The sequence below is a fragment of the Alosa sapidissima genome, chromosome 14 (assembly GCF_018492685.1).
Source record: "Alosa sapidissima isolate fAloSap1 chromosome 14, fAloSap1.pri, whole genome shotgun sequence".
NCBI classification, from domain to species: Eukaryota; Metazoa; Chordata; class Actinopteri; order Clupeiformes; family Clupeidae; genus Alosa; species Alosa sapidissima.
Genome location: NC_055970.1, coordinates 11,353,419 through 11,379,006, shown reverse-complemented (window position 1 = coordinate 11,379,006; position 25,588 = coordinate 11,353,419). Strand labels below are relative to the sequence as shown.

General features: G+C 46.8%; 1 protein-coding gene across 5 annotated transcripts in view; it reads right to left on the bottom strand.

Annotated features, from left to right (window-relative positions):
- Positions 1-24,315, bottom strand: part of LOC121681516 (MOB kinase activator 2-like) — a 44,742-nt gene extending 20,427 nt beyond the window's left edge. Inside the window, exons 1-2 of one of the 5 annotated variants that reach the window (XM_042061293.1) lie at positions 24,101-24,315; positions 23,794-23,971 (exon numbers count right to left, since the gene is read on the bottom strand). In XM_042061293.1, coding sequence (XP_041917227.1) covers positions 23,794-23,810 — 17 coding nt within the window. In that variant the 5' untranslated portion in view covers positions 23,811-23,971; positions 24,101-24,315. Of the gene's footprint in view, positions 1-1,092; positions 1,341-2,674; positions 3,287-23,793; positions 24,072-24,100 lie in introns of those variants that run through there. The other 4 variants (XM_042061295.1, XM_042061294.1, XM_042061292.1 and 1 more) reach the window with 4 other exon arrangements.
- Between the last annotated feature and the right edge of the window lie 1,273 nt (positions 24,316-25,588).

Sequence of the window (25,588 nt, the reverse complement as noted above, 5' to 3'; positions counted from 1 at the left end):
GGGGAATAGGAAGCACACGCATGAAAAGAGGCAGAGCGCAAGCACTCCGCAAACTGTTTGGACCTAGTGCCAACTTTCTCCAGGCAGGGAACAGAGAGACCAACAACAAACGACAGCGTGAGGGAGTGGCGTCCTCCTGAGGTGCAAGCCTGTGACTGTCTGCCTCCTCCCTCTTCTCAGTCTCTTTCTCGCTTTCTTCCTTCCTCTCTCCCTCCCTCCCTCCTTCACCCATCACCCCATTCTCAGGGGGCAGAGCAAGAACAGTGCGAAAGGAGGGAGCGCTCTCTGCCAACACAGCCTTTTGTTCGAGTGAAAATGTGCACGGCTCACGTTGACCTGCCATCCGCAAAACATCCGGGAGAGAAACTGGCTCTCCTGACCACCTCAACCCCAACCACCCCAACCACAGGGAAGGGAGGGGGGGGGGGGGGGGGGGACATATACATCTACAAACACACACAGGAGAAAAAGAGAGAGGGAAAGAAAGAGAGATGAGAAGAATAAAGAAAGAGCAGCTCTGAGAGCCTCAGCTCCTGCTGCTGATGGCACTGCAGTTTGGATGCCACTGCCAAAAACTGAAGCTGCAGTAATCCATTATCACTGGACAAAGAGAGTGTGAAGAGCGATCCTCTGCCTGCACACACACACACAGGGAGGCACAGGGAGGGAGAGGCAGCAGGAAAACACCCCTCACAGCAAGTTTAACAGAGTTCAAGACAAACAAAAACATTCCCATACTGACTAGCAGGATCAAGACATTCACTCCAGCACACCAACTCACACTCTCCCACAGACAGATGCACAAACAAAACTGGAACTACTCTTTCTTGACTAGGACACTGGCAGAAGCAAAGATTCATACAACCCCTTACACTAGACACCCACATTGCAGCAGCAGAAAGAGTAAACACTCTACGCCTGTTATTCATCGTCATAAACATCCCATATAAACAAAAGGCATAAAAAGCAGCAGATCCCAGGATTCTAAAAAGGAGAAAGGAGCATCTGTTGTACTACAGATAGACAAAACAATAACCTGAAAGCTGCTGCACAATTGCTAGCCCACATTTGAACAAAACACAATACTGGTACCTATAGAAGAAGCAGTCACAACAGATCAAGACCCCCATGGAGTCGGGAGACAAGAGTTTTCCACACAGTCGTGTCCACGTTGTTCTTCCTCTCTGGTTGCGTGCAGGAGCCCACTGTAGTCACATAGTAAACATCTGGCCGTGAAGCACAAGTGTGTCTCTCAATCAGAGATGCTTCTGTTAATGGGGCTGACTGGAGCAGTTGAGGGAGGGAGGGAACCAGTCCAGTTCAGTCGTACCGCGGTGTGTGTGTGTGTGTGTGTGTGTGTGTGTGTGTGTGTGTGTGTGTGTGGTCACCAAACAGAACAGCTTCAGACAGAACATATCTTATCCATCTCAATCCCACCCTTCTATCTCTCTGCCTCACTCTCAGGATACACACGCACTGTGCACAAATAAACACTGTCCACTCTTCCGCCCCGCCCCCCCCCCCCCCAAGGTGATTAAGTTGTCCGTTGCGTTGCATGTGCATAAATAGACTGCTGACTCCTCCGTTGCACCGACTCGAAGCAGGGTGGACGTGAAGGGGGGGGGGGGGGGGGCAAACATAATGAAAACAGCTTTAAAGGAAAAACCTATTCTCCAGACTGCAGCTGCCTCTCTTCCTCACGCTGCTATGCACGTCCCCTGGCGCGCTGACCCACAATCATGCTGCTCTATTACTCAGAACCCATTACTCAAAATTGAGGCCAAATTTCTTAGGGACGACGGAAACTAAGCAACCATTTTCTGCTAATGATTTCAGTAGTTATCCAGACAAAATCAACCTGAAATTATAATTGTCTTTAATGTTCTCATTCTCACCAGCACCCCCACTCTATCAAGCTGAAAAATACTGTTGCTTCAATACAGCATGTCAAGCTGTGTACACAACTGGTGTATTAATCACTAATTAATTAAACAATAATAACGATAATCATCATGAGCCACATCATCAATACTGAAATAAACACAAGCTTGAAAACAGATGGATTTAATATTGAAGCATTTAGCTTACTAAATTAATAAACCATTAGGTGAAATGAAGTGTGTGTGTGTGTGTGTGTGTGTGTGTGTGTGTGTGTGTGTGTGTGTGTGTGTGTGTGTGTGTGTGTGCGCGTCATTTCATGGAAAAGAAGCCATGACTGATGCTCTTCTGGTTCTAGAGGTAACCTCATTTGCCCTTGTGTAATGACGACAATAATGGGCGGCTTGGCATACAGGCTATGCTGGTAAGGGTTCCAAAGCAGTGAGATGATACAGGAGGCAATACTGTGCTTAGCGAGAGACAATGTCATCGTTTGTATGTTGTCTCTCCAATAAAATGTTTAAATAACCAGGTGACATTTTCTGAATTAGGTAAAATGTTTGGCTGATAAACAAACTTCAATTGCAAATGCATTATCATTAACAACTTTTAGCATGGCCTTTGTCACAGTCAAGAATAACGCTGGCAAAATGATCGCTAAGATTACCTACTTCTTATTGTCAAACAGGGATCAACAATCGAGTAGGCTATGATCTGAAGACATAAGGGCCGTTTAAGTCCGCATACACGTCTGCTGTTATTTCATAAAGGTTATAAAGGCAGCCTGATAACATACCTATTTAATGTATAGGAGCCGTTCCTCTTCAGCCTCATCCCAGCAGTCAGGAGTCGAATAAAGTACTCCAGAATTGGCCAAATCTGATTTTCTTTGCCTAACGAAAATGGTCTTTATAACTGACAAATAATAAAAACAGGAACAACGGAGAGCTTTCCTATGACGAATTCCTTCCGTTTCAATGAGTCGTTTCCCGAACTCCGCCTGGAAAATTGTATGGTGCTCTGTTGAAGTGTTTCTGGAGAGATAGGTGCCAGTGTCAATGAGACCTTCAGGTATCTTAATGCGGAGTGGTTATACTTAAGTTTGAATATCTGCATAGATAAGACAGCAGACTGTAGTCATTCCCACAATTTACCGTGTTTGAACACAATGCTGGTACAAGCCTCAACCTAACGAGACATGCTGGTTACTAGCCTATCCACGGGAGGAAAGCGAAGACTATTAGCGCTGTTATATCAGAACTGTCAGTATGCTTCAATATTTGCTTAGGTTTGCCTTTATAGCTCACCGTCCTCATTGTAAACAAACGCGATAATCGCTACCCTACTGTTTCTCCGCCTACCGTATAGCCTTCCTCATATATCAGCATTAGTGATGAATCTTAGCCTCATCAATGAGGAACAATCTCCGGTGCGTCAAAGTACCAGCCTAGCTACAAACAAAGACCTTAGTGCTGCATACAAAGCAAACGATCATATCTAAACATGCAGAACAAAATGTCTTAATCGGTGGTAGATTTTTCGATGATGGCTTCAACCTGCTATTATAACTTGTGCCTAAACTGCCTACAGCTTGCCAAGCTCGCCTTTCCCCAAAAACAAAGTTAAACCAACATATCAGGTTTCAAGGCTTTTTTCTGTCTTTGTCTGCCTTGTATGTTATCCTGCTGGAAGATTAATTCCCTGTTGCCGGAGTGCTTTTCTCCCAAAGCGGCCAGACAGATCTCATCCTAAGAATAGATCTATGACAACGACTTAACCCCTAACTGCCTTGCTTCCAATATCAGCTCTTCTGTGTATGCAGACTGGAATGCAAATATTTCATAGCCTTCAGCTAAACCACTTTACTCAGTAAGTGTCCTTGGAGAGAGCTCACATGAGAAATGGAGTCCTTCAACAGCGGCTGAATGTCATGAAGTTAAACTAAAATCAATCTAAAGTCAATCTAAAGTAAGATGGTTTATATCAGTTCACACCAGAGATAATGTTTGGGAAACAGGATAATATGACAGTCGTTAAAAAAGAAATCTCACATATGAAATAGCTGTTGCAGGCAACCTACATCAGTTTCTTCAAGTTATTACAGAGAGAAAACAATTGACTGTTATCTCCCGGTCAGTCTCACTCACACTCAAGTCCAGCCCAGTGGCTAAGGTGATGAGTGGACTTCTGCAGAGCGCCACCCAGCAGGGCTGCAGAGTTTAGCACTTCTAGTCAACAGGGCCAGACCAGAGTGAAAGTGCCAGGGGAAGGGAGGGTGGGGTCACTCAATCATTCCCAGCAGACTGTAGAAGAGGGCAGGCCCGTCTGGTGTACAAAGACCCAGGTTCTGGATCCTGGTGTGTGGATTAATGCCAGCCTGTGGCCCACAGAGACTTGAGACCTCATCAGTGAGTCCCTTAACTCCACCACCCAATCATATCTAGCCAGTGGCGTAACTATAGTAGGTGCAGCAAGTGCAGTCGCACCAGGGCCCGTGACCTCCCGGGGCCCGTCGCTACCCCCGCAATCCAATTGCTGGAAAATTCTATACAGGTCCTTTCTGACTACCGGCGTGCCTTTGACCAGGCCAAGGCTACAGCGCAATGTTAGAGCACGGAGAGTGAAGCGTCACTTTGACGAACTATCGGAAGATGAGCGCTTAACCGATGCAGAGAGATACTTCAAAGCGCAGGTATTTAATGCAACTCTGGACATCATAATCAGTCAGCTCTCCCAAAGATTTGCAAGTATGCGGGAAACTTGTCATGTGTTTGAGTCTTTACGTCCTATGACCCTTCAACTCGCAGGTGATGATGAACTGCTTGAAAAGGCAAGACGTTTGTCAGACCATTATAGCAGGGACATTGCACCGACATTCCCAACACAACTCCTCTCATTCAGGTCTTGCTTTAAAGCAGAGATTTCACAGAAGTCATCTATTTTTCAACTTGCCAAAATGCTGGTGGTAGATTATGACAGTGTAACATCAACATTCGGGGAAGTGTGTACTGCTCTCATGTTATTTCTGACATTGCCTGTGACTGTGGCAACAGCTGAGCGATCTTTTCCAAACTCAAACTTATTAAGACCTACCTAAGGAGCAGCATGGGTCAGGAGAGGCTCAGTGGGTTAGCTATCCTGTCCATTGAAAATACGAGAGCCAGAGCATTAAATATTGGGAACATCGTTAACGATTTTGGACAACGAAAGGCTCGTAAGATGGCCTTCTTCCAATGGCCTAATTCACGCATATTGGGGATTGTATGCATATGAATGATTTTATTTGGTTTCTGCACGGTTAAATAAGTTAGGCTACATTAAGTTTTGTTTCTGCGCAGTGCGAGCTAAAAAGCAAGCAACCCTTGCAGTTTCAGCAGAGGGTTGAAGAAGCGCATTGAGTATTCCCATAATTCCATGCGAGTTGATGTTAATGCAGTAATATTAGATTACCATGGCCTGCAGGCTGTTAATACAATTATTTTTAATGTTTTCACATGTAATACATCCTATGTAGTCGTGTGTTTTTTATTTGAAATTGTAATATGTAACTACTAAACTACTTCGGTGCCTCAGGCCCTTTGAATAAACAATTGAAGTCACCCTTAATGTGTATTGCATGTATCAGAGCTAATTCATCCTGGGCCAAACTATGTGGATATAAGCCCGCATAGTGCTCTCGCACCTGGGCCCACCATTGGTTAGTAACGCCACTGTATCTAGCGTCAGTTAGCATATTTGTGGTTTCCCATCGAAAATTACTATGACACCCATGCTAAATATAGTCAGGTGCTAATGGCTAGAACCGCACCCTTAGTTGGGAGAATGAACTAAAACTGTGCACAGATCATACATCAGGGGCTCAGTGCTTAGTACAACCAGGTTAAATAACTACACAGCTGTGTGATAATCAAAAGAAGTTCTGCAGATTGAACTCATGTGAATAGCTGCATTCAGAACTGTCTGATTCTGAAGTGGATACATCCATAGCATGCCAACCATTCAGTTAAATACTTCTACATGTTTAAAAACAAAACAAAGCTTGCAAAAATGCAGACACGTGAAGCCGAAATAATCAGAATACTTAATTTTCAAGTCCCCGCACTGTAATTTGAGGCACAGAGAAAATGGCCCATCAATCTTGAGCAGATTGATGTATGAGGTCACTCATCTCTCAGATTGTCTGGGAGAGATTGAGGACGCCAGCCCTCACAGGTCACATCGTCACTTCTCTTATGTAAGCGGGTCTTTCACCATCGCTCTCAAATTGTCAGACCATCTTAAATATGCATGTGGGCAGGAGGAGTCAACTGCTTTCTTCAGTGGATGTCCCTCAGCATCCAGAGACACCAAGAGGTCCTCTTTACATGTCTGAGAGAGGAGCTGTATCAACTGTGCGAGGCAAATCCATTTGGCCTTGAAGTTGACCGAATAATATGCATCTTCATTATGCATCTTGTGCACTGTGCAAGTTAAAAGCATGCTTCACTTCCTGTTTTATGCGCTTAGGGCTCATTTAAGATGACTATACCATAATGGTGGAGGAAGTAATTCTTGTGGTATACACTTAACTGTGTGCATACACCCTTTGATCCAAACCACCTTACAAAGACTCACAATGCTCGAGATTCAAACCTGGACAGCCTGCACACAAAACAGCAACAAAATAGCAACCATTGCACCACTACGCCATATGTTTGGAGTTCTGCTAGTTAAATCGAGAGGTACTCAGTCATATCTGTGAGAACATTCATAGTAAAGGCTCTGAATTATTGGGAAACAGGGTGATCAAGAGACCCACTAAAAAAAAGCACAGACTGCATTCACCAACACCACTGCGTGCGTTACGCAATCAGCAGCCTGGGCACTTGCAGAGGCATCCCATCTTTATTTATCGAGCGGCCCACACCAGCACAGCTCTGAGGGCTCTGGGCGCACTGCTGCGCTCTCTGCCTTGCGTGTTCTCAGGAATGCTAATGAGTGAAGTCATCTGCTCCTCCAGGTTATCTAATCAGCCGAGCTTTCGGCAGCCCGACGCGGCAGCAGCCTCACGGCGCATTTTTCAGATGACTCTCTCAGGCCGTTTCGTTTCAAGTGGCGAGTGGCTTGCTTTGACGAACATCAAAGGGGATGCTGTCACAGCCATCACCAATTAGGCCGCGCCTCTGCGTCACTCTTTGTTGCTGTGTTTCTTCTCGCCGACACTCTTCTCCGCTCGGAGTTGCAGAGCCAGGGCTTTGGTGTGCTGGGACGGAGCTAATTTGAGGAGGATGACGGTGGCTAAATGTGGCAGGGCCCCGATAAGAGAGGAGGTTGCTGGAAGGCCAAGGATCTGAGCGAGGAGTGTGATAAGCAGTGTCTAATGAGGCCTCATTTATAATCCTGCCACCGCCTCTGCACCAGTGACCAGCTTACCTCATCAGGAGGAGGGGTCTGTGTGTGTGTGTGTGTGTGTGTGTGTGGATTAAGTGGACAGGCCTGTGTGTGCATGAATGGGTGTATCCTTTACATCAGTGGTTCTCAAATGGGGGTACGCGGACCCCCTGGGGGTACGTGAGATTTTAACCCTTAGAACCCGATTGACGCAAAGTGTCAAAAACACACCCTTTCTTCTCTGTTACATTGCTCCGCAACTGTTAATAGCAGCGAGAAGCCTTTATTGTGTGACAGAGCAGAAGTTGGGCTTTCCAAAGAGACCACGCACTTGTCTGTACGTTAAAGTATGAAGATTAAAATAAATCATGAAATTAAATCAAATTGCATCATATTTACAGTCTCTGAGTTCACCTGCGCACCCATTACTCTCGTTTGAATTACTCACGGACCTGTGATCGGATAGATATGCCACGCATGTCAGATGAAAGAGGATCATTTGATACCAAGTACATCCTTCTGGGTCATAAAACAGACAAAGTGACAGCAAAATAATAACTTCAGATATCTCGACTTACCTCACGTTTTTGTCTGTTTTTGTGGCAAAGCATGTTTATAATCCAACGCTATTGTGTGTTTCTCTATGGCAAAGAATGTTCATAATCCGGTTTTGAGATCCTAGTAAATTCCTGCATGACATTCAATTCAAGGCTCACATTGCATCCCAATTTGTTCGACTAAGAAACACCTTTTTTGCCTTTACTTTGTTCATGGCAACGCAGTAAAAAGTTGTAGAGAATCATGAGTGTAGACAGGCACACACACGTAAACTTGGGTCAAATCAGGTCAGATCAGTTCGTGTTTCAGATATGGAGCGCAGAAAGGTCATTTTTAATCACTAAATAAAAAAATGGCATTTATTTCTGTAAGGCGCACACCACATATGTCTGTAAATTGCTCAGCCCCAGAGAATCCCTCCACCGTGGCAATGATACTGCCAGATTCAGGACAGTCTGCCCTACACACACATGAAATGCATGTAGAGCTATGAGCTTGCTGTGGTGAGATACATGTCCAAATATAAGATTTTTTATAATACGCTTTTTTTATTTTAATTCTTTAAAAATCAAAATAAAATTAATGCTAGTACTAATACATGAAATGATGGCAGATCTGGATAGCCTAGACTCTGCCGGAAAAAAACAATATATAATATGTGTGTGTGGCACTTACAATGACCAGAATAAATCCTTATGAATAAAGGTAGTGAAAATGCGCTAAAAAAAACTAAGGGTTAAAATATACATATATTTAAAAAGTAGAATCCATGCAAAAATACTTAAAAAAACAATTATTTAATAAATATTTTAGGAAAATATAAGTTGTATGTGTTTATTAGTTCCAAAGTTTAATAAATTAGACACTGATGGCACAGTGCTCTGTTTTAAGTCTTTTTTTCTCAACTAAAAATGCTTTGCGCTGTTTAGGGGGTACTTGGCTGAAAAAATATTTCACAGGGGGTACATTACTGAAAAAAGGTTGAGAACCACTGCTTTACTTCATCGGAAGGGGGGGGGGGGGGGAGGGTTCAGCCTAGATACTCTCACACACACACACACACACGCCCCTGGTTGCCAGTCTGGAGAATAATGGTGTCTCGAGGATTGATGGCTAATTAAACTCTATTCAGGGAAAGAGGCGTGGGCGTCTCCATCACTGCCAGTCTGTCTGCATCCCCACGGAGGCTGACGTGCAGGCAGCACTTTCTCTGAGCCCACCAAACATCCAGCTCACTTCCCCAAAACCTCGCCCCTCTGAGCCCACCAAACATCCACCTCACGTCCCCAAAACCTCGCCCCACAGAAAACAACTCGCACTGCATTAAAAGCAGCCTCGAAGCATCTACGTCACCCATGGACACTACTGGTGATCTTCAAGGAGATGACACATGAGGCGATGTTGCCTCTTTGGTCAATTTTGCCAGGATGTCACATGACTAGTCCCTAGTGCTCTGATTGGATGTTGTGAAAAGCTACCCACTGACAATTAAAATTCTTTTGATAAATATGTGTTTGCCAGTATCGATGGAAACATCGCTGAACATCACTCAGCAACACTGTCCAGCAACATTGCTCAAAAAGCCCCACACATTGGCAAGCGGTAGTGCTAGTTTGGTTGCCCACCGTAAATTTGCCTGACAGCAGTAATCATGTTTCTGAGTGCGCTCTGCTACGAGATTTCCCAAGAGCCCTTTGGGTTTGGCAGCGAGCACACCGTCACCCTTGTGCAGTGCTCCCTCCCGCCCACTCCTTCCTGGCTGTCTCCAGTGCTTCCTGTCTCCCGGGCCGCCCCTGCCCTGCGCCGCGGAGGACAGTGGAGTGGAGCGGAGCGGAGCGCTCTTGGCTGTGTGGGCCTGTGTGGGCCCGTGTATGCCCACGGAGACAGCCGCATACACAGCCCCGAGCCCACTGACACAGGAACAGGAGCACTCGCCTTCAGTCAACCGCAACTACACTACTCCACCGACAACTGCTCTATAGCTGTTTGCTTTTATCGCCCTCTGAGCTACTGATCTCCTTCTAGCACTATACGAGAGTAAAAGCATTATGTGTGCAGTGTAGAGGCATAGGACTTCTAGTTAAAAAATAGTGTGTATACACTCCGACTTCGGTTATAATTCAATGTTCAAATGTACTCTAACACTACATAGTAGCTTTGCAACCTTCTTGGAATGCCAAACAGACGCCCTAACACAACACACAATGATGTCATAACCTATGTTTAACTAAGATTTAAACTAACTACATACCATAAATGTGGCCTTAACATAAGTATTTGGGAGTGTCTAGTCTCTACTGTCACTCAGCAGAACTCTATGATACAAAAGTCCATTTAAAGAAGAACTATGCAGGTCTGGTTATTCCTTCACTGTTTCTGGGTTTTCGACAGATTTGGGCTCAATTTTTTCACGACACAGCTCCCCCTGCAGCGTCGGTAGCAAGTGAATGCTACGCTCAACCCCGACTAGCTAGCGAGCTAGCCATCAAGAAACCAAGCTAAACACATACAGGGCTCACAATAAAACGGCCGAGCAAACACATTGTTCAAGAGACTATCAAACCACATTACAAAAACGAAGTTCACCCAAGGGTAGGCTACTTACAATTTCAACAGCAACAAAGCCAAGTCGGCATCCATTTTGCTGTCTTCTTTGAAACTACAATCTGACTACATTTTTGAGGCGCGATTGAATACTTCCGCTGAGTCACATCCGGATTTCTTCAGACCGGGAACAGAAATTTGCATATTCGGTTTTTCCGCAGAGAAGTGATACGGAGAGACGAAGCACCCACCAAACGACCCAGAAAGTGTAGAACCATCAGAACGACTTTCAACCTGCATAATTAAGGTCATTTTTGCTAAAATTGTTGCATAGTGCTTCTTTAAAGGAAAAAAAAAGGGTAATTTATGTTTAAATGGAATAAAGATTGAGCTGATAAACTCCCATACACTGTCTGTTTCACTTACAATACTGAATGTATTATAAACACAACATCTCAGGTCAACAGACCTTCCTCGGGCCATTTCTTTATTTAAACGCAACAAAGAGAAAGGGTAGAGTGCCGAACCGAAGAGTCCTTGCTGCTTCCTTTCTGTGCTCTCGGCACGAACAGCAGGCCTGAGTCTGTAAACACACAGTCCCCGTGTCCTCCAGCCTTGATGAGGAGGCAGTAAACAAAGGCCATATCAGGCCTCTTCACCCAGCACCTGCAGAGCACTGGGAACACAGCAGCTGCTATCATCAACCCTCACCCACACATTCCTCCCTCTGTCTCAGGCTAGTGGGCACACACACACGCGCACACACCACACACACACACACACACACACACACACAACATCGTTCGTTCCCTCTTTTCTGTCTCTATAACACACACACAGTCACAGGGACGGAGCGCCACAGCACGAGCGAAGCCTGCAGCACCAGGCCAGCACATGTAAAATGCATGTTATTCCTACGCCGGCTGTGCGGAGTGGAGGAGATCACATGGCTGGGCAGCACAGTGCTGGGCTGAGAGACTGGTACTGAGGCAGTAACCAGTGCTGACCAGTGCTTCTGGGAGGCCGGTGGGCTGTGGGCAGCTGCCCTTCAGGCACACAGCTGCTCAGGGAGAGGAGAGACACAGAAGGGCTGAAGGAAGCCTCAGAGCAGAGCAGCCCAAGGCAGACACGGTACCAGTCACTGCAGCCCACTATCCGTCTCAGAGAAGAAACACAGCTAAGAAGCTATAAAGATATGCTGCTATACACAGACATACAGGTAGATCTTCTGCACATAAATACAGTTTAATCTCTATACTTTAATCTTAAACAAAAATGAAAGTCAGTGGAATGTTTTAAAGCTACTTTAAAATACATCCTTTCAATGTCTACTTTCTTCTTCAATAGTTCAGATACATAGCGGCCCTGACAAACATGGGTCTAATCATGGGTGAGTAAAATTCCATTCAGCGCATATATGATTGGAAGATTTTACAAAGCTCTGGCACCACCTAGTTGCTAAACTAAGAACTGCTGTCCAGCCTGTCACAGGAACCACACTCACTCACTGCCACACCGCTAACTCTCCAGTGGGAGAGGAACCACACCGCTAACTCTCCAGTGGACCTGAGCAGCCAGAGGGTGAGTGGGGCTCAAGGGCGAGATTACTACTGAGAGAGAGGGAGAGCGAGAGCGAGCAAGAGAGAGAGGGAGAGCGAGAAAGAGAGCGAGCAAGAGAGAGAGAGCGCGAGAGGGAGAGCAAGAGAGAGAGAGCGAGAAAGAGAGGGAGAGCAAGAGAGAGCGAGAAAGAGAGAGAGAGAGAGAGAGAGAGAGAGAGAGCAAGAGAGCTAGAGAGAGAGAGAGAGAGAGAGAGAGAGAGCAAGAGAGCTAGAGAGAGAGAGAGAGAGAGAGAGAGAGAGATTCTGCGTAGCAAGAGGGAGGCCCCCCCAGAAAGTTCTCTTATGTAACGAGCTGATCTGATTTCACGCTCAACGGCTCACTCATGTGTCTCTCTCCCACTCCAATAGCTCACTCATGTGTCTCTCTCCCACTCCATCAGTGCCCAGAGAGGAGAGCCGCTCGACCACTTGTCCGCTCGGACATGAGGGTGCCCACTGCACCTTCCCGCTCCGGCTTCTGCTCGGTCATCCCATCACTGCGCCAGACGTCACCACCATCATGGTGAGCAAGCACACAGAGCTATTCCTGTGACCCTCACAAATACAGAAAGGTCAAAGTGTCATCTAGTGCAGAAATATTAGCCTATTCTATATGCAATGCAGAAGTCCTACTACTTCCAAACGTATTGCATTTCATCTCCAATACATTGAGAAATGCTGGTCCACACTGCAGCTCAGTACTGAAATCAGGACTGAAGTTGAGCCTTGTGTTTGTGTGGTGGATTCCTAGAGACATGACACTGCCAAACATTCTCCGGGGTGGTGTTGGGTTTTAAAGGCCATGCTCGTCAGGGAGGGCCATACAGCCACTTACTGCTGTACATCATCAGACTGGCCTCATTCCTCAACCTGTGGTGCGCGCACACACACACATGGGTGGGAAAGGTCAAGTAATCACTGAAGTGTTTGTGTGTGTGTGTGTGTGTAAGTTGTGCGTGAAAGAAAGAGTGTGTGTGTCTGCAGTTGGCTTCCGCTGCAGAGCTGCATGGTATTTAGCAGGTCCCTCCAGCAACAATGGGAAGCTTAAGTATTGCAAAACAGCTAATTACGTCTCCGCCTCTGTGGACACGCAACGGCCTGGCAGCCTGGCCGCACTCTGCAAGGCCCCCTCCTGGCACCGCCACCACAGGACAGCACACAGCCAAGACACAGCCAGGAGGTGGAGCAGCATACCTTACCACACACACACACACACACAAAGACACATACACACGCACGCACACACACACACCGAACGAGTCAGACCAGAAACGGAAGAAGAGAAGTCAACAAGCGAATGCAGCACCAATAGAATAGGGACCAAAAATAGGCAGCACCCTGAAATCCTGTATTTCAGTCGCACAGCTATCCTATTAAAGAGCGAACAATTTTTGGCTGTACACTTTTTGACCTGACTTACTCTGTGTGTGTGTGTGTGTGTGTTTTCTAAAAGCACAGCCTGGACTGCTCTGTTGGTTAATCTCAGGATGCGCCGAAGCCCCCTGGATGCAGAGCGGCCACGCAGGGTCCAGAGAGACGCGTCCACGGCAACGCTGGATTACAGATGCATTAAACAAAGTGCACTCCACAGCTGGCCATGTTGCATAACACAGCCATGCAGCGTCCACTGAGTGTGTGTGTGTGTGTGTGTGTGTGTGTGTGTGTGTGTGTGTGGGGGGGGGGGGGGGGTGTTGCAGACAGAATAGCTAGCCTCTACTGTCACAGAGTTAAGAGGAAAGGCTTCAGATTAAAACAGCACAAAAGAGCAGCACAGCACAAAGGCAAGGGGTAGAGGAGAATTCAAAGCAACACACACACACACACACACACACACACACACACACACACACACACCTAATGCTGCGTGACTGGCACGCATTACTTGCACAGGTCAACAGGGCATGTGTGGTCAGGACGAGCTTACTCGCTGCTCATTAGGTCTAAAAACACCCCAGCGCTCAGCTGACCTGTAGCTACTGTAGAGCCATGTCCATCTCTACTCAGGCACAGGGGCAGCTGGAAATAGCACACAACTAATCTCTCTCCATCTCTCACTCTCTCCCTTTCTCTTGTTCGGTCACTGTTGCAGGCTAAATGGCAGATAGGCAGTCGGCTGGCTAGCTGGCTGGTTGATTGACAGACGGCACGCCCTTTGTCGCCAGCTTACCCGTTTGTCTACATGCATGTGTGTCTAGGCCTGCGTCTGAAGGCAGACAGTGCAGAGATAAACTTTCTGATTTATCACTGCCGGCACACGCTACCACACACTGCCATAAAGACACACACACACTAAATACACAAAGACATGCTTTACACATACACTCTTCCTCTCTGAGTGCGCACACACACACACACACACACACACACGCACACACACACGTACACGCAACCGCCCGGGAAACAAGCCGCACGCGCTCAGGATCAACCTCACCAGCCCACTCCCAACATCCTTCCTGTGAACTGCACCCATGACCCTCTCTGCTCACCGGCGCAGCCGGCCTTCACTTGACCTTTCTCCACGTGTACTCACCTCACGCTGGAGATGACGGCACTTTGCCCCCCCCCCAGTCTGCCCTGTGAGAGAAGAGCTACACCATGCTGCAGCAGGAAGCTCTACAGTATACGTTCAAAAGAGTGGGAAGGAAGGAAGGTGTGTGTGTGTGTGTGTGTGTTTGTGTGTGTGTGTGTGTGTGTGTGTGTGTGTGTGTCTAGACCACAACTTGTGTTCTGACTGGTGAGCGACATCAGCACGCTATGTGCGGTGAGCACTACAAGCACGTCCGCAGCACACACACACACACACACACACACAGTCTACTTCAGGGAGTGTGTGGAGCGTGAGACTGACATGTCCACCCTGAGAGACTGACACGGCAGCAGACATGAGAACCGTCGCACTTTCCCAGAGATCAAAGAGACACGCGATAGCTAGAGATGCACGATAGCTAGGCCTACTAAAGTAAGAGTAAACCACACTGCTGCATGCAAGTTAGATATCTGGTGCTGACTGGTGTTACAGTTATTTGGATCCCTGGTGCTGACTGGTGTCACAGTTATTTGAATCCCTGGTGCTGATTGGCAAGACCAGTCACTCATCTGGTAGCCATGACGGGTTGCACACTAAAGCTTTGCAAAGCACATGTGGTTACCTGGTGCATTAATTTGTTTGATAGAGCACGAAGCAGACGCCGAGGCAGTGAGGAAGTCAGATGTGCCAGCATGCAAAGTCAGGTAGCTCTGTGGTTCTCGCTGCTGCTAAGAGACGCTGTGGCCAGACAGACACCGGACATGACGTGCTCACTGGGGAATAAGGCCATCACCACTAAACTATCACACACACACACTCCCAAAGCTCCTTGGTAAAGAAAGCCATGATCACTCACCTACCCTTCATTAGACTGCAGCTATATTCATAGCAGGACACACACAGGCAGAACAGGCTGCAGGCAGTGGCACCACCACCAGACTGAGCATGAAGTGCAAGGCACATGGAGCTCTGTGCATTAAGACTGGCATTTGGCTGCCTTAGAAAAACACACACAGTTCCATACATCAAGACTACAAACACTGTCCACATACAGGTAAAAACTAAATTATTCATACCCCTGACAAATATTGATATAATGCTGATTTTCTCTTTATCAATATGTTTGTTCTGACTGAAAATGACACTGTCACAGGGGTATGAATAGTTTTGTTCTTAACTGTAGTACTAAGTTATAGATCAGAACTAGGCTTATGCCTCCATATGTTGTGCATCATTTCTAACATTGGGACATCCTCCTGCAGACCTAGCTAGGTCATTGTGGAGGTTATGCTACAGTGTCCTGCCAATGGTCTCGCATTTATGAAGGAGAACACCCACACACGAGTTGAAAATTAATTTAGCCGGCAATGCTTCAACAACATGGCCCAATACATGGAAGCAATGCATCATTTTGTGGAGGGTTATTTTCTGTGAAAACACATAAATGAATTCAGAGTGGATGAGTCGTATAGAATTTCTTAACAAGGTGTGTACTTCCTCTTCCTGCTCACTGCCAAAGCCAAGAGGCTACAGTGGGCCAATGAATAAGAATAGTTAGCATGTTCTCGCATTTATGAGGAGAATACACACACACACGCACACACACACACACACACACACACACACACACACACACACACACACACACACACACACACACACACACACACACACACACACACACGCTCACAGCATTATTTTGTGGAAGGTTATTTTCAGTGAAAACACATAAATGAAGAGTGGATGAGTCATATAGAATTTCTTAAAAAGGTGTGTACTTCCTCTTCCTGCTCACTGCCAAAGCCAAGAGGCTACAGTGGGCCAGTGCCTCTACTCACACGGGACACTTGCGGCTGGACACACTAAGCTCATTTAGCACACTACATGAACAGAGCAGATTTGGTGCAGTGCACCTGAATGTGTATGTGTGCTTACACCTGCGTGTGTGTGCGTGTGTGTGTGTGTGTGTGTGTGTGTGTGTGTGTGTGTGTTGTTGTTAGTTCTAGATCAGGATGCTGCACAGTATTCATTGTGTGAGTGAGTTGTGCGTTGTGCGTGCGGGTGTGTGTGTCCTGGTGCAGTGTCTCCATTCTGGGTTCGAGTTCAGCCTTCAGTGTTGTGTTGTGGGATTGTCAGGTGGGGGGCGGGGGACAGCTCCCAACAAGCGCTCTGATATGACGTGCCCTAATCCAATTAAAGAGCCATTCTGCTCCTTGCAAGGGCAAACACAGGCTGCTGCTGCAGCTCTCCAGCCAGCATGGCGAGTTCAGTGAGCCTGCACTGGCCCCCGCGCTTAGCTTACCTTGCCTCTCTTCCACCATCTACCCATTCAGTTTATTCATTTATTCAGTCATTCATTCATTCATTAGGCCATCCACATATCCTGGTGCGCATCCATCCATGCCTCTTATTGGTACTTCCACACACTCTTGTGCTCTTGTGTTCCCTTGATGCTCCAGATACAGATATGTAGAGTGGTGCTGTGTAGGAGTGCTTGTTAGACTCTCACACACATGCACATACGCACTTCTTTTCTCCCAATAATGGAGCTCTTTGGTTGCCTCTTTTTTTTTTACAGGTCATGCTACACTTCCTCTTTTGGCCGTCAGGGGCTATTTTGAGACGTGAAAGCACAAGTGTGAGGGCTGCACAGCATGCAGGAGGACGGGGGGGGGGGGGGGGGGGGATGCATAACGCCAGCGACGGAGAGAACATGAAAGCCCCCAGTGAAGATGAGTGAGGACACTGCACACATCCTCAGCCTCTCTCTCTATCTTTCTCTGTTTCTCTCTCTCTCTCTCTCTCTCCCTTCTTCCTCCTTGCGGGGCCAAGCCTGGGCTCTATAAAAAGCTGGCCGTTCCCTGCAGCGGTGGCCTGCGTCCCTCTGCTCTTTCTGTCTCTCTTTCCTTCTTTCTTCCAGAGCAGAGTCAGACTGGGCACATGGAGGCGGCAGAGCGCCCGAGCGGCCCGAGGGACCCACAGTGGCAGCCGTGCGCGTCACCACCAGGGTCAACGCTGACTCACCCGATGCACGCAAGCAGCCCATACACCCCCGCCCCCAACCCCCTCCCGAAGTCGAGCAGCAACAGCCACTGCCACAGCAGCCCCCGTCGACGTCAGCATCTCGCGTGCGACCAGTGATACAGAGGCAGCGCATTACGCACGGCCATGACAGCCACCGCAACAACGCCGCCACGCGCAATCAATCACACTGACAGATGCGCGGGACATAATCACGTGTTAAATACAACGGTGGAGGCAGACACGGCATTAGTCTGCTTGTTAACATAATGTGCGAAGGCTTAATTGAGCAAGCCGTGTCGGGCACAGTGCAATCGATACGATGTAATGAAGTAATCGTTCGCCGTGCTCAATTCAGATGAGATATTAAGATGGTGGTTGCACAAGCGAGAGGCCTGGAACCAAATGTAAATCAGGGACGCCGATGGAACAAATCGCTTCATGTCTGAACACATCTGGAAGACAAACATGAAAAAAAAAACAACAACAAAAAAAAACACATTCCAGGTGGAGCCCTGACATGCTCTCCTCCACTCACTTTGCATGCCTCACCGCAGGGTGACCTTGCCCAAAGACATGCACCATGCTAGCTTAAGGCCTGCGCTAAACAGTTCATCTCTGTGCCCAAAGACATGCACCATGCTAGCTTAAGGCCTGCGCTAAACAGTTCATCTCTGTGCCCAAAGACATGCACCATGCTAGTTTAAGGCCTGCGCTAAACAGTTCATCTCTGTGCTCCAGCCTAGCCCTCTAGTAGCTTTCTCTGCGTAGCAGCTTTCTCTGCGTTCTGGCTTTACGCACAAACACAAACACAGATTCAGACAGACAGACACAGACACACACACACACACACACACCATTTGCCATCTTACATTCTTGGCTTTACATTGCCCAAGCCTCCCTGCTCTGTTGTAAATAATACAAAGGATTAGATTATCCGCACTTAACACTGCAGCATGGCTTTTACACACCAAATAACAAGCTGCCCTTTCAGTGTTGCCTCACAGACTGAGCGCAACCAGAAATAAACAGGTTCAGCATTAGAGTATTGTTCAGCATGCGCAAGGGTCCACGATTAGAAATCATTAAAGCCACACCAGCCATTCTATTCTTAAAGCGTCATCTGCATGTCGTTTTTCTTCTAATGTCAAGATGTTGTGCTTGCAATGCTGACCATACCTCTACCATCCGCACTGAAAATCTGCCTAACCACACATGTGCTTTCTGTTCCTTCACCTCCTTGCCACTTCCTGCTTCATTCTCTCCTCACTCATGTCGGGGAGCTGGTTAAGCACAATGTCGGTCATCAGCACTACTGAATACAGGCAAACACCAACGGGCTGAATCAACACAAGTGATCTCTACAGCCACACTGCCATTACGTCCTCACTGCAATTTGATTTATGTTAAACATGAGACTGTAGGGTAAACACCTGATCAAAACGAAAACCCCATAATAATACACACCAGTGTTTCAAACACATATTTGCTTTTGGGGTGGGAAATTAGATGATGTCACCACATGAAAGCACACAGATTTCAGTTCAGCAACAGCAACTGAAATTCTATCATTTCTTTTACACCAATATCATGGATACGCTATAGCCTATCATGGCGCCACTGGCTGCTTCCTTCCATCTGACATTTTAGTCCACACACTTATCCCATGGCTCGGGCTGCTTTCCGCACCTCAGGGCTGTGTGTGCTGCTAGAACGCAGACAGGAAGTGACAGCAACTGAGCCCTGTGAACATGACTCTAACATTAGCATTAGCTGTTAGCAGTGCCAGGTCTGGTTGCCCTGCTGAATCATGCTCGGCAGGCATATTCCCTCTTTAAGCTTTCAGCTGCAGCAGCGGCCTTCATGTGGCATGACCGCGTCCACATCAAAGCTCAGAGGGAGACAGACAGCCTCTTCATGTCCCTCATGACACAGAAAATACCCCCATAGTTCGTCACAGACCGGCTTTTCACAATTCAAGTGTGAAAGAACAAAACAAGTGGACAGAGACAAACTGTTATGTTATTCATTTTGCCATGCGTTTCATATTTTAACTGCGCAGTGGTAATCAGAATGACAAAACCAAAACCCAAAATCTAATTCCTTCTGCATTGGCTCCATTTTGCCAGAATGAGCACATCTGTGAAGGATTTGAGTGGAGTTAGTGGCGCTGAGTTGTCATGTTAGCATGAGCCGGGGCTTCGCCAGCAGGAGTCCTGCTCACCCACTACTCGCCCCCACTGGTCCTCAGCCCAGCGCCAGGGAGAATGGGCACAGCTCTGGACATGGGCATGGGTTCTCTCTCTCTCTCTCTCTCTCTCTCTCTCTCTCTCTCTCTTCGTTTTATTTCATCCTGCCATCACTCTCTCCCTCTCCCTCCATCCTCTCTGCTCCTTCGCTCAGTGCAGCGTAGCCGAGCCTCTCTCTCCATCCTTCCTTCCTGAATGTGTTACGCAGGGAGGACGCAGGGAGGACGCAGGAGGACACTTGAGGCCCTTGAGTCCCTCTTGCCCCATTATTCCTGAGAGCGGTCATCGTGTAGCCCTCACACTAGTAGAGAGCACATCACTGAGAGCGGTCATCTTGTAGCCCTCACACTAGTAGAGAGCACATCACTGAGAGCGGTCATCTTGTAGCCCTCACACTAGTAGAGAGCACATCACTGAGAGCGGTCATCGTGTAGCCCTCACACTAGTAGAGAGTACATCACTGAGAGCGGTCATCTTGTAGCCCTCACACTAGTAGAGAGCACATCACTGAGAGCGGTCATCTTGTAGCCCTCACACTAGTAGAGAGCACATCACTGAGAGCGGTCATCTTGTAGCCCTCACACTAGTAGAGAGCACATCACTGAGAGCGGTCATCGTGTAGCCCTCACACTAGTAAAGAGCACATCACTGAGAGCGGTCATCTTGTAGCCCTCACACTAGTAGAGAGCACATCACTGAGAGCGGTCATCTTGTAGCCCTCACACTAGTAGAGAGCACATCACTGCGCCGCTGGCCTCGCTGCCTCTCGCATGAGCACACAGCACAGGGCAGCGCACGTCCGCCCGAAGTCTCCCCCCTCCTCTCCTCCATCCTCCTCTCCTCTCCTCTCTTCTTCCCCATCCTCCTCCAGCTGAACTGTACAGCCTTTGTCAAATTATTCAGATTTATTATGACACAGCCCAAAATATGGACATGTTTCAGGGGTTTGGTCATGGAGTGAGATGTGATTCTAACAAAGACACAGATCACAAAATACAAGAACAACACTAATAATTCCTACAGTGGTCTGTATAGATAGTAAACAGATAAATAGTATAGAACAAATAATTATGGGATTATTTAATCAATAAACTTAGCCGCATATTTTAAGACATGATGACAAAGCATGAATGTTGCAAAATGTCCTATGCAAATATGCAAGTGCTTCAAGACACGCAGTAGATGCCCTCCAATCCACAACTATACTCGTGCCTTTAACTGCAAAGAGGCAAAGGCATCACACAGGTCACATCTGACTGCAGCTGGAAGACTGGCCACGCACCTGACATGGCCTGGAGCAGGCACGGAGCAGGCACGGAGCAGGCACGGAGCGGGCACGGAGCGGGCACGGAGCGGGCACGGAGCGGGCACGGAGCAGGCACGGAGCAGGCACAGAGCGGGCACGGAGCGGGCACGGAGCGGGCACGGAGCAGGCACGGAGCGGGCAGAGGGCCGGAGACAAGCGTCTCGGCTAATCAGCATCGGCCCAGCATCCTCACCGTGCAGCGCAGGCTCCTCGTAAACACCACCTAAGAGCAGCGAGTGTTTCTATTCCGGGACGGCCAGTCACTCCCAATCATCAACTCATGCAGAGGGGACAAGGAGAGGCATGCCAGCCAGGGCCACTCTCTCCCTCTCCTCCTTTCTCCCACACCTCTGCAGGGCTGGGTCCTGAGCTCCTCCAGGAGCTCCAGAGCAGCTGCACTCACTTCAACAACCAGGCCCAGACGGGAGGGCATACCCAGGAAGCATTCCCCGGCCGAGGGCAGCTTCCATGCATCGCAGCAGGTACATCAAGGCAGCACAGGCCTGCAAGTAAAGGTCACTCCTCTGCACACAAGCCAGAGGACATCAGAAATAGCCTACAAACTACCCAGGCTTCTATGAACCCAAAAACTGGAGGAGGAGGGGGGATGTTTGGGTTGTGCATCAAGCAAGCATGACAGTACTATGTGCCAGGTCTGGGTTCACCTGTCTCTGAAATACACACCTTGGTGATGGAGTTCTCCCCTTCTGAAAGTGCATTTTAAAACATCAGTGATCGTATTACACCACAGGGAAATTTGAACTGTGATGCCAAGTCAGTTTAATTTAGGACGCTCCCTACACTGCAGGGCACATTGCTGCTGCTCTTGTCAAAATAATAATAGAGATTTAGGTTTAAGGCCTGCATAGACAAGTGGTGCACTTAGCCTTACCTTTATTTTGGGTGAGCGAGTGCTTGCACACAACAACCAGGCAACAATGATGACAGAGACCTGGGCTACTACACAACATGCTGCTGAGACCCAGGCTAAACACTGCACTTGCTGGAAAGCCAGTCGTCACTCGTCAGACAGACATGCTGAGATAAAGATAAGTCTGTGCAGACCTAATTACACACATGATTACAGACCGTTTCATACCTCCCAACCAACATCTGTGACATGTGAGAAAGAAAGCATGCCGGGCTGGTTTACATGGCTGTTGGCTTGCATTCCTGTCACCCCCCCCCCACACACACCCATCTACCTCTCCTCCTCACACACACACAGTTTAAAACATTGAAAATGTGAAATCGGAAGCACATGTGAACAGGAATTTGAAACATTACGCCATCTCTTCCACATTTTTTGAGGAATGCACAAAAGCACACAAGGAAGAGAGATGTAGAGGAACACAATATTAAAGTTAAGTCCATATTCCAGATTCAGAATTCTATTAATATTCTGGATTAAATACCTCTGACAGGAACAACCGATTAACATCGTAAGACACAATGAATATGTGCGCTATGCAGGACTAGCATCAAAATTCAATAATATTTTTTTTAAATAAAAAAACGATTCAGAATATAAGGTCTTGAATTGTCCATTAGGAAAAAAATAAAACATGCATAGTTAATGAGAAAGAATAGGCTAACCCTATTAAAGGACTGCTTACAAATTACCACAATGCTGCTCAAGCATAACAAGGTCACACATCTTGGGTATCCAAATAATCCTCAACATAAAACCTATTGTCACCCAATACAAATGATTCAGGGTCATTTTAAAACAGTGACAGACCGTGTTATGAGGTACTAGGGAGACTCAAACAATAACACATAGACCTAGCTAGCACACAAGTTATTCCAAACCTCTGTAAAAGCCTGACACCTAGCAATTTGTCACTGCAGACTGTTTTGCATAATAAATCATGCGTAACAATGAAATGAGATGAAATAGGACTACCAAGGAGCAGATACCACCGGGTTAATAATAGAAGAGACCTCTCCAGCCTCATCAAGACTGCTTTCCTAGTGAACAGGTTTCAGGTAAAGAGGGTAACCTGACATTTCTGAAGCATCTCAGAATAATATAGGCTGTAGAAGGGCAAAAATAAAACCGATACTTAAACAAGCCATTTAGTGTTGAGTCAAACTGCAATTTCGTTGACATAGCGTCAGCATATTTCCACCACTTCTACAGAAGTTCTCAACCATGGAGACGCTAAATTACACCTCGGGGATAAACAAAAAAGCATGACGACGCAAAATAAATATCAAAACACAGTATGTCTTTTCGGTATAATGCAGTTATATGCAATGAAAGAACTATAATCAGATTGGTAAGGGAATAGCCTAAAGGAGGCCTGGCTGGAACGTTACGCATGAAATGCACCTTGCAACAGCCACAACTTAGCCTAGCTCTGCTCCTTGCTAGCCGCCAAGGACTGCCTTGGAGATGGGCTGTTGTTGCCATGGACAAAAAATACGCATTTCAAAGCCAAAACGAAAGTTTCCGTTGTTTATCTTCATCATAACCAAATGTTGACCATAAGCGACGAAATTGCTCATTGACGTAATGCAAAATGAAAGCATCGCACAGTAGCCAGTTTGAAGTTCGAAGTGATGAGACAAGTGAGAAATCCAGATATCTCTGCTGGCTGAGAGTCGCGTGACGTTTGTCCGTAGACAAACCAACGTTTTGCTGATTATGTTTTGTTTGTTTACGGCTATAAATAAGTTCATCATGCAAACTACGCAGCCACACCCAGGGAAAATCCAATAATGTATGAGACTACTCACCCCATTAACCAATCCATAATGGTCGAGAGGATGAATCCAACGAAAGCTGGAGGCGTCCCCTTCTATTTATTCGGGTACCCCCAACTCCCGCGTTTAATCCTCCTCCGTTCGGATAGGTTTTGGTCGCCTTCAGGCTCTGATGATGTTAAACGTTTTTGAAAATCTCTGAAATAAAGGTCTGTAATTAAAAAGAGCATGAACGATTAGAAGCTAACAGCGTTACCGGTGGTGCAGCTCTTCTAACAACCGTTCCTCGGAAGGACAGCATTGACTTTGAGATTAGCTCAAACGAAGGGTTGCAACTCACAGTGTCTAACCCGATAGCCGGGACTGCGAAGCCTGGACGCTCTGATTTGTCCAGGCAAGCGGTTGTTCAAAAATGGAATCAAAAGGCACCCAGTCAACTGCTAGCACAACTGAGCTATCGGTCATGAACCCTTGGAGAGGTTGTTCAGCTGCTAACGCTACCGCTGCTGTGATCAAGCTCTGGCACATACAGGAAATCCGGAAGTAAACACTGGTTCGCCCCTCTCCCGAAATCGCCATGAAGACCCGGAAGTCCTAGCTGCTCATTCATTTTACTAGTGGGCTTTTATAATATAATACTCTGACATTCCCTTATGACTAGTATGAACAGTACAGTTGTTTGACGTACAGCATTAAGATAGGCATTTGAAACAGGTGCGTTTGCCTTATACATATCCGAAATATCACATTATAGACACAATTGCTCAGTTTTCAATTGTCCAAAAGAACTACAACTCCCGCAGGCCTACTCTAGGAAAAATATATGACGCACGCGAATACGCAGCAGTGAAGCGCACCAGTCTCAGTGGTGCTGTTGTTTTCATCGATTGAGAGAATGGTCAAAATAAATATATGCCTATTTATTTAACGTATAGGATTTGGTATAATGAGTAACATTTTACACAGTCGGATTCAGCTGTTTTTCGTGACCATCTTCTGTTGGTTAGGCCTACATACATAAAAAGGGGCGATATCTCGTTGCTGTCACCTCTGAATAACAGTAGCCTCATCATCATAATATTATCATCATCATTACATCGTGAGCCTGCAAGGCAATGGCCGCTCAGTCGACTTGTCTTCTATCAGCAATGCGTCATAAATTAAACAGCATTGATAAGTAGAAAGAATCGGTGTAACATGTAGCCTAAGATTGTGACATTGTAACATGTAACATTAACAACTTGTCTTGTGTTGTCATATTTGACACTATGTTGCCACATGAAGGAGAAGTTGTTTTAAGATTAAAACATAAAATGCTCTTCCAGAAGACTTTGACTTCAATTAGCCTAGGGCTATGTTCATATTCCTCTGAACCCTCCATGAAACAGCAAATAGCCATATCCCTATTAATCTTTTACAGGGTATATACCGTATAATCATATAGGCTGGCTAGCCTACCCAAAAGAAGAATTTCATATCCGTTGTAACTGTTACCCCTCATTTATAGTCTAGCCTATGTCTTACCACTGCAATACACTAGAGGGCACTGTCTGTCTCTGTTTGGGATGAGAAGACCTTTTCTCTCACCTAACACGTTGAGAATGAACCATTTTGGACTGCAGTTAGATTATGGATTATTTCTCATTTTCTACATATAAGATCTAAAGCTATCATATCAGATATGTATACATCCATGTTTTAATGGCATGGCCTAGCCTAGAGTAAACAGGTCTGTCGTCAGGAGGAGGTGGGGGAGAGGTCATGCTTTTGATGGACAAAAATAGGCTATGGCCTGATGCTGGCAGTTGTATCTGCGGGGGACACATTG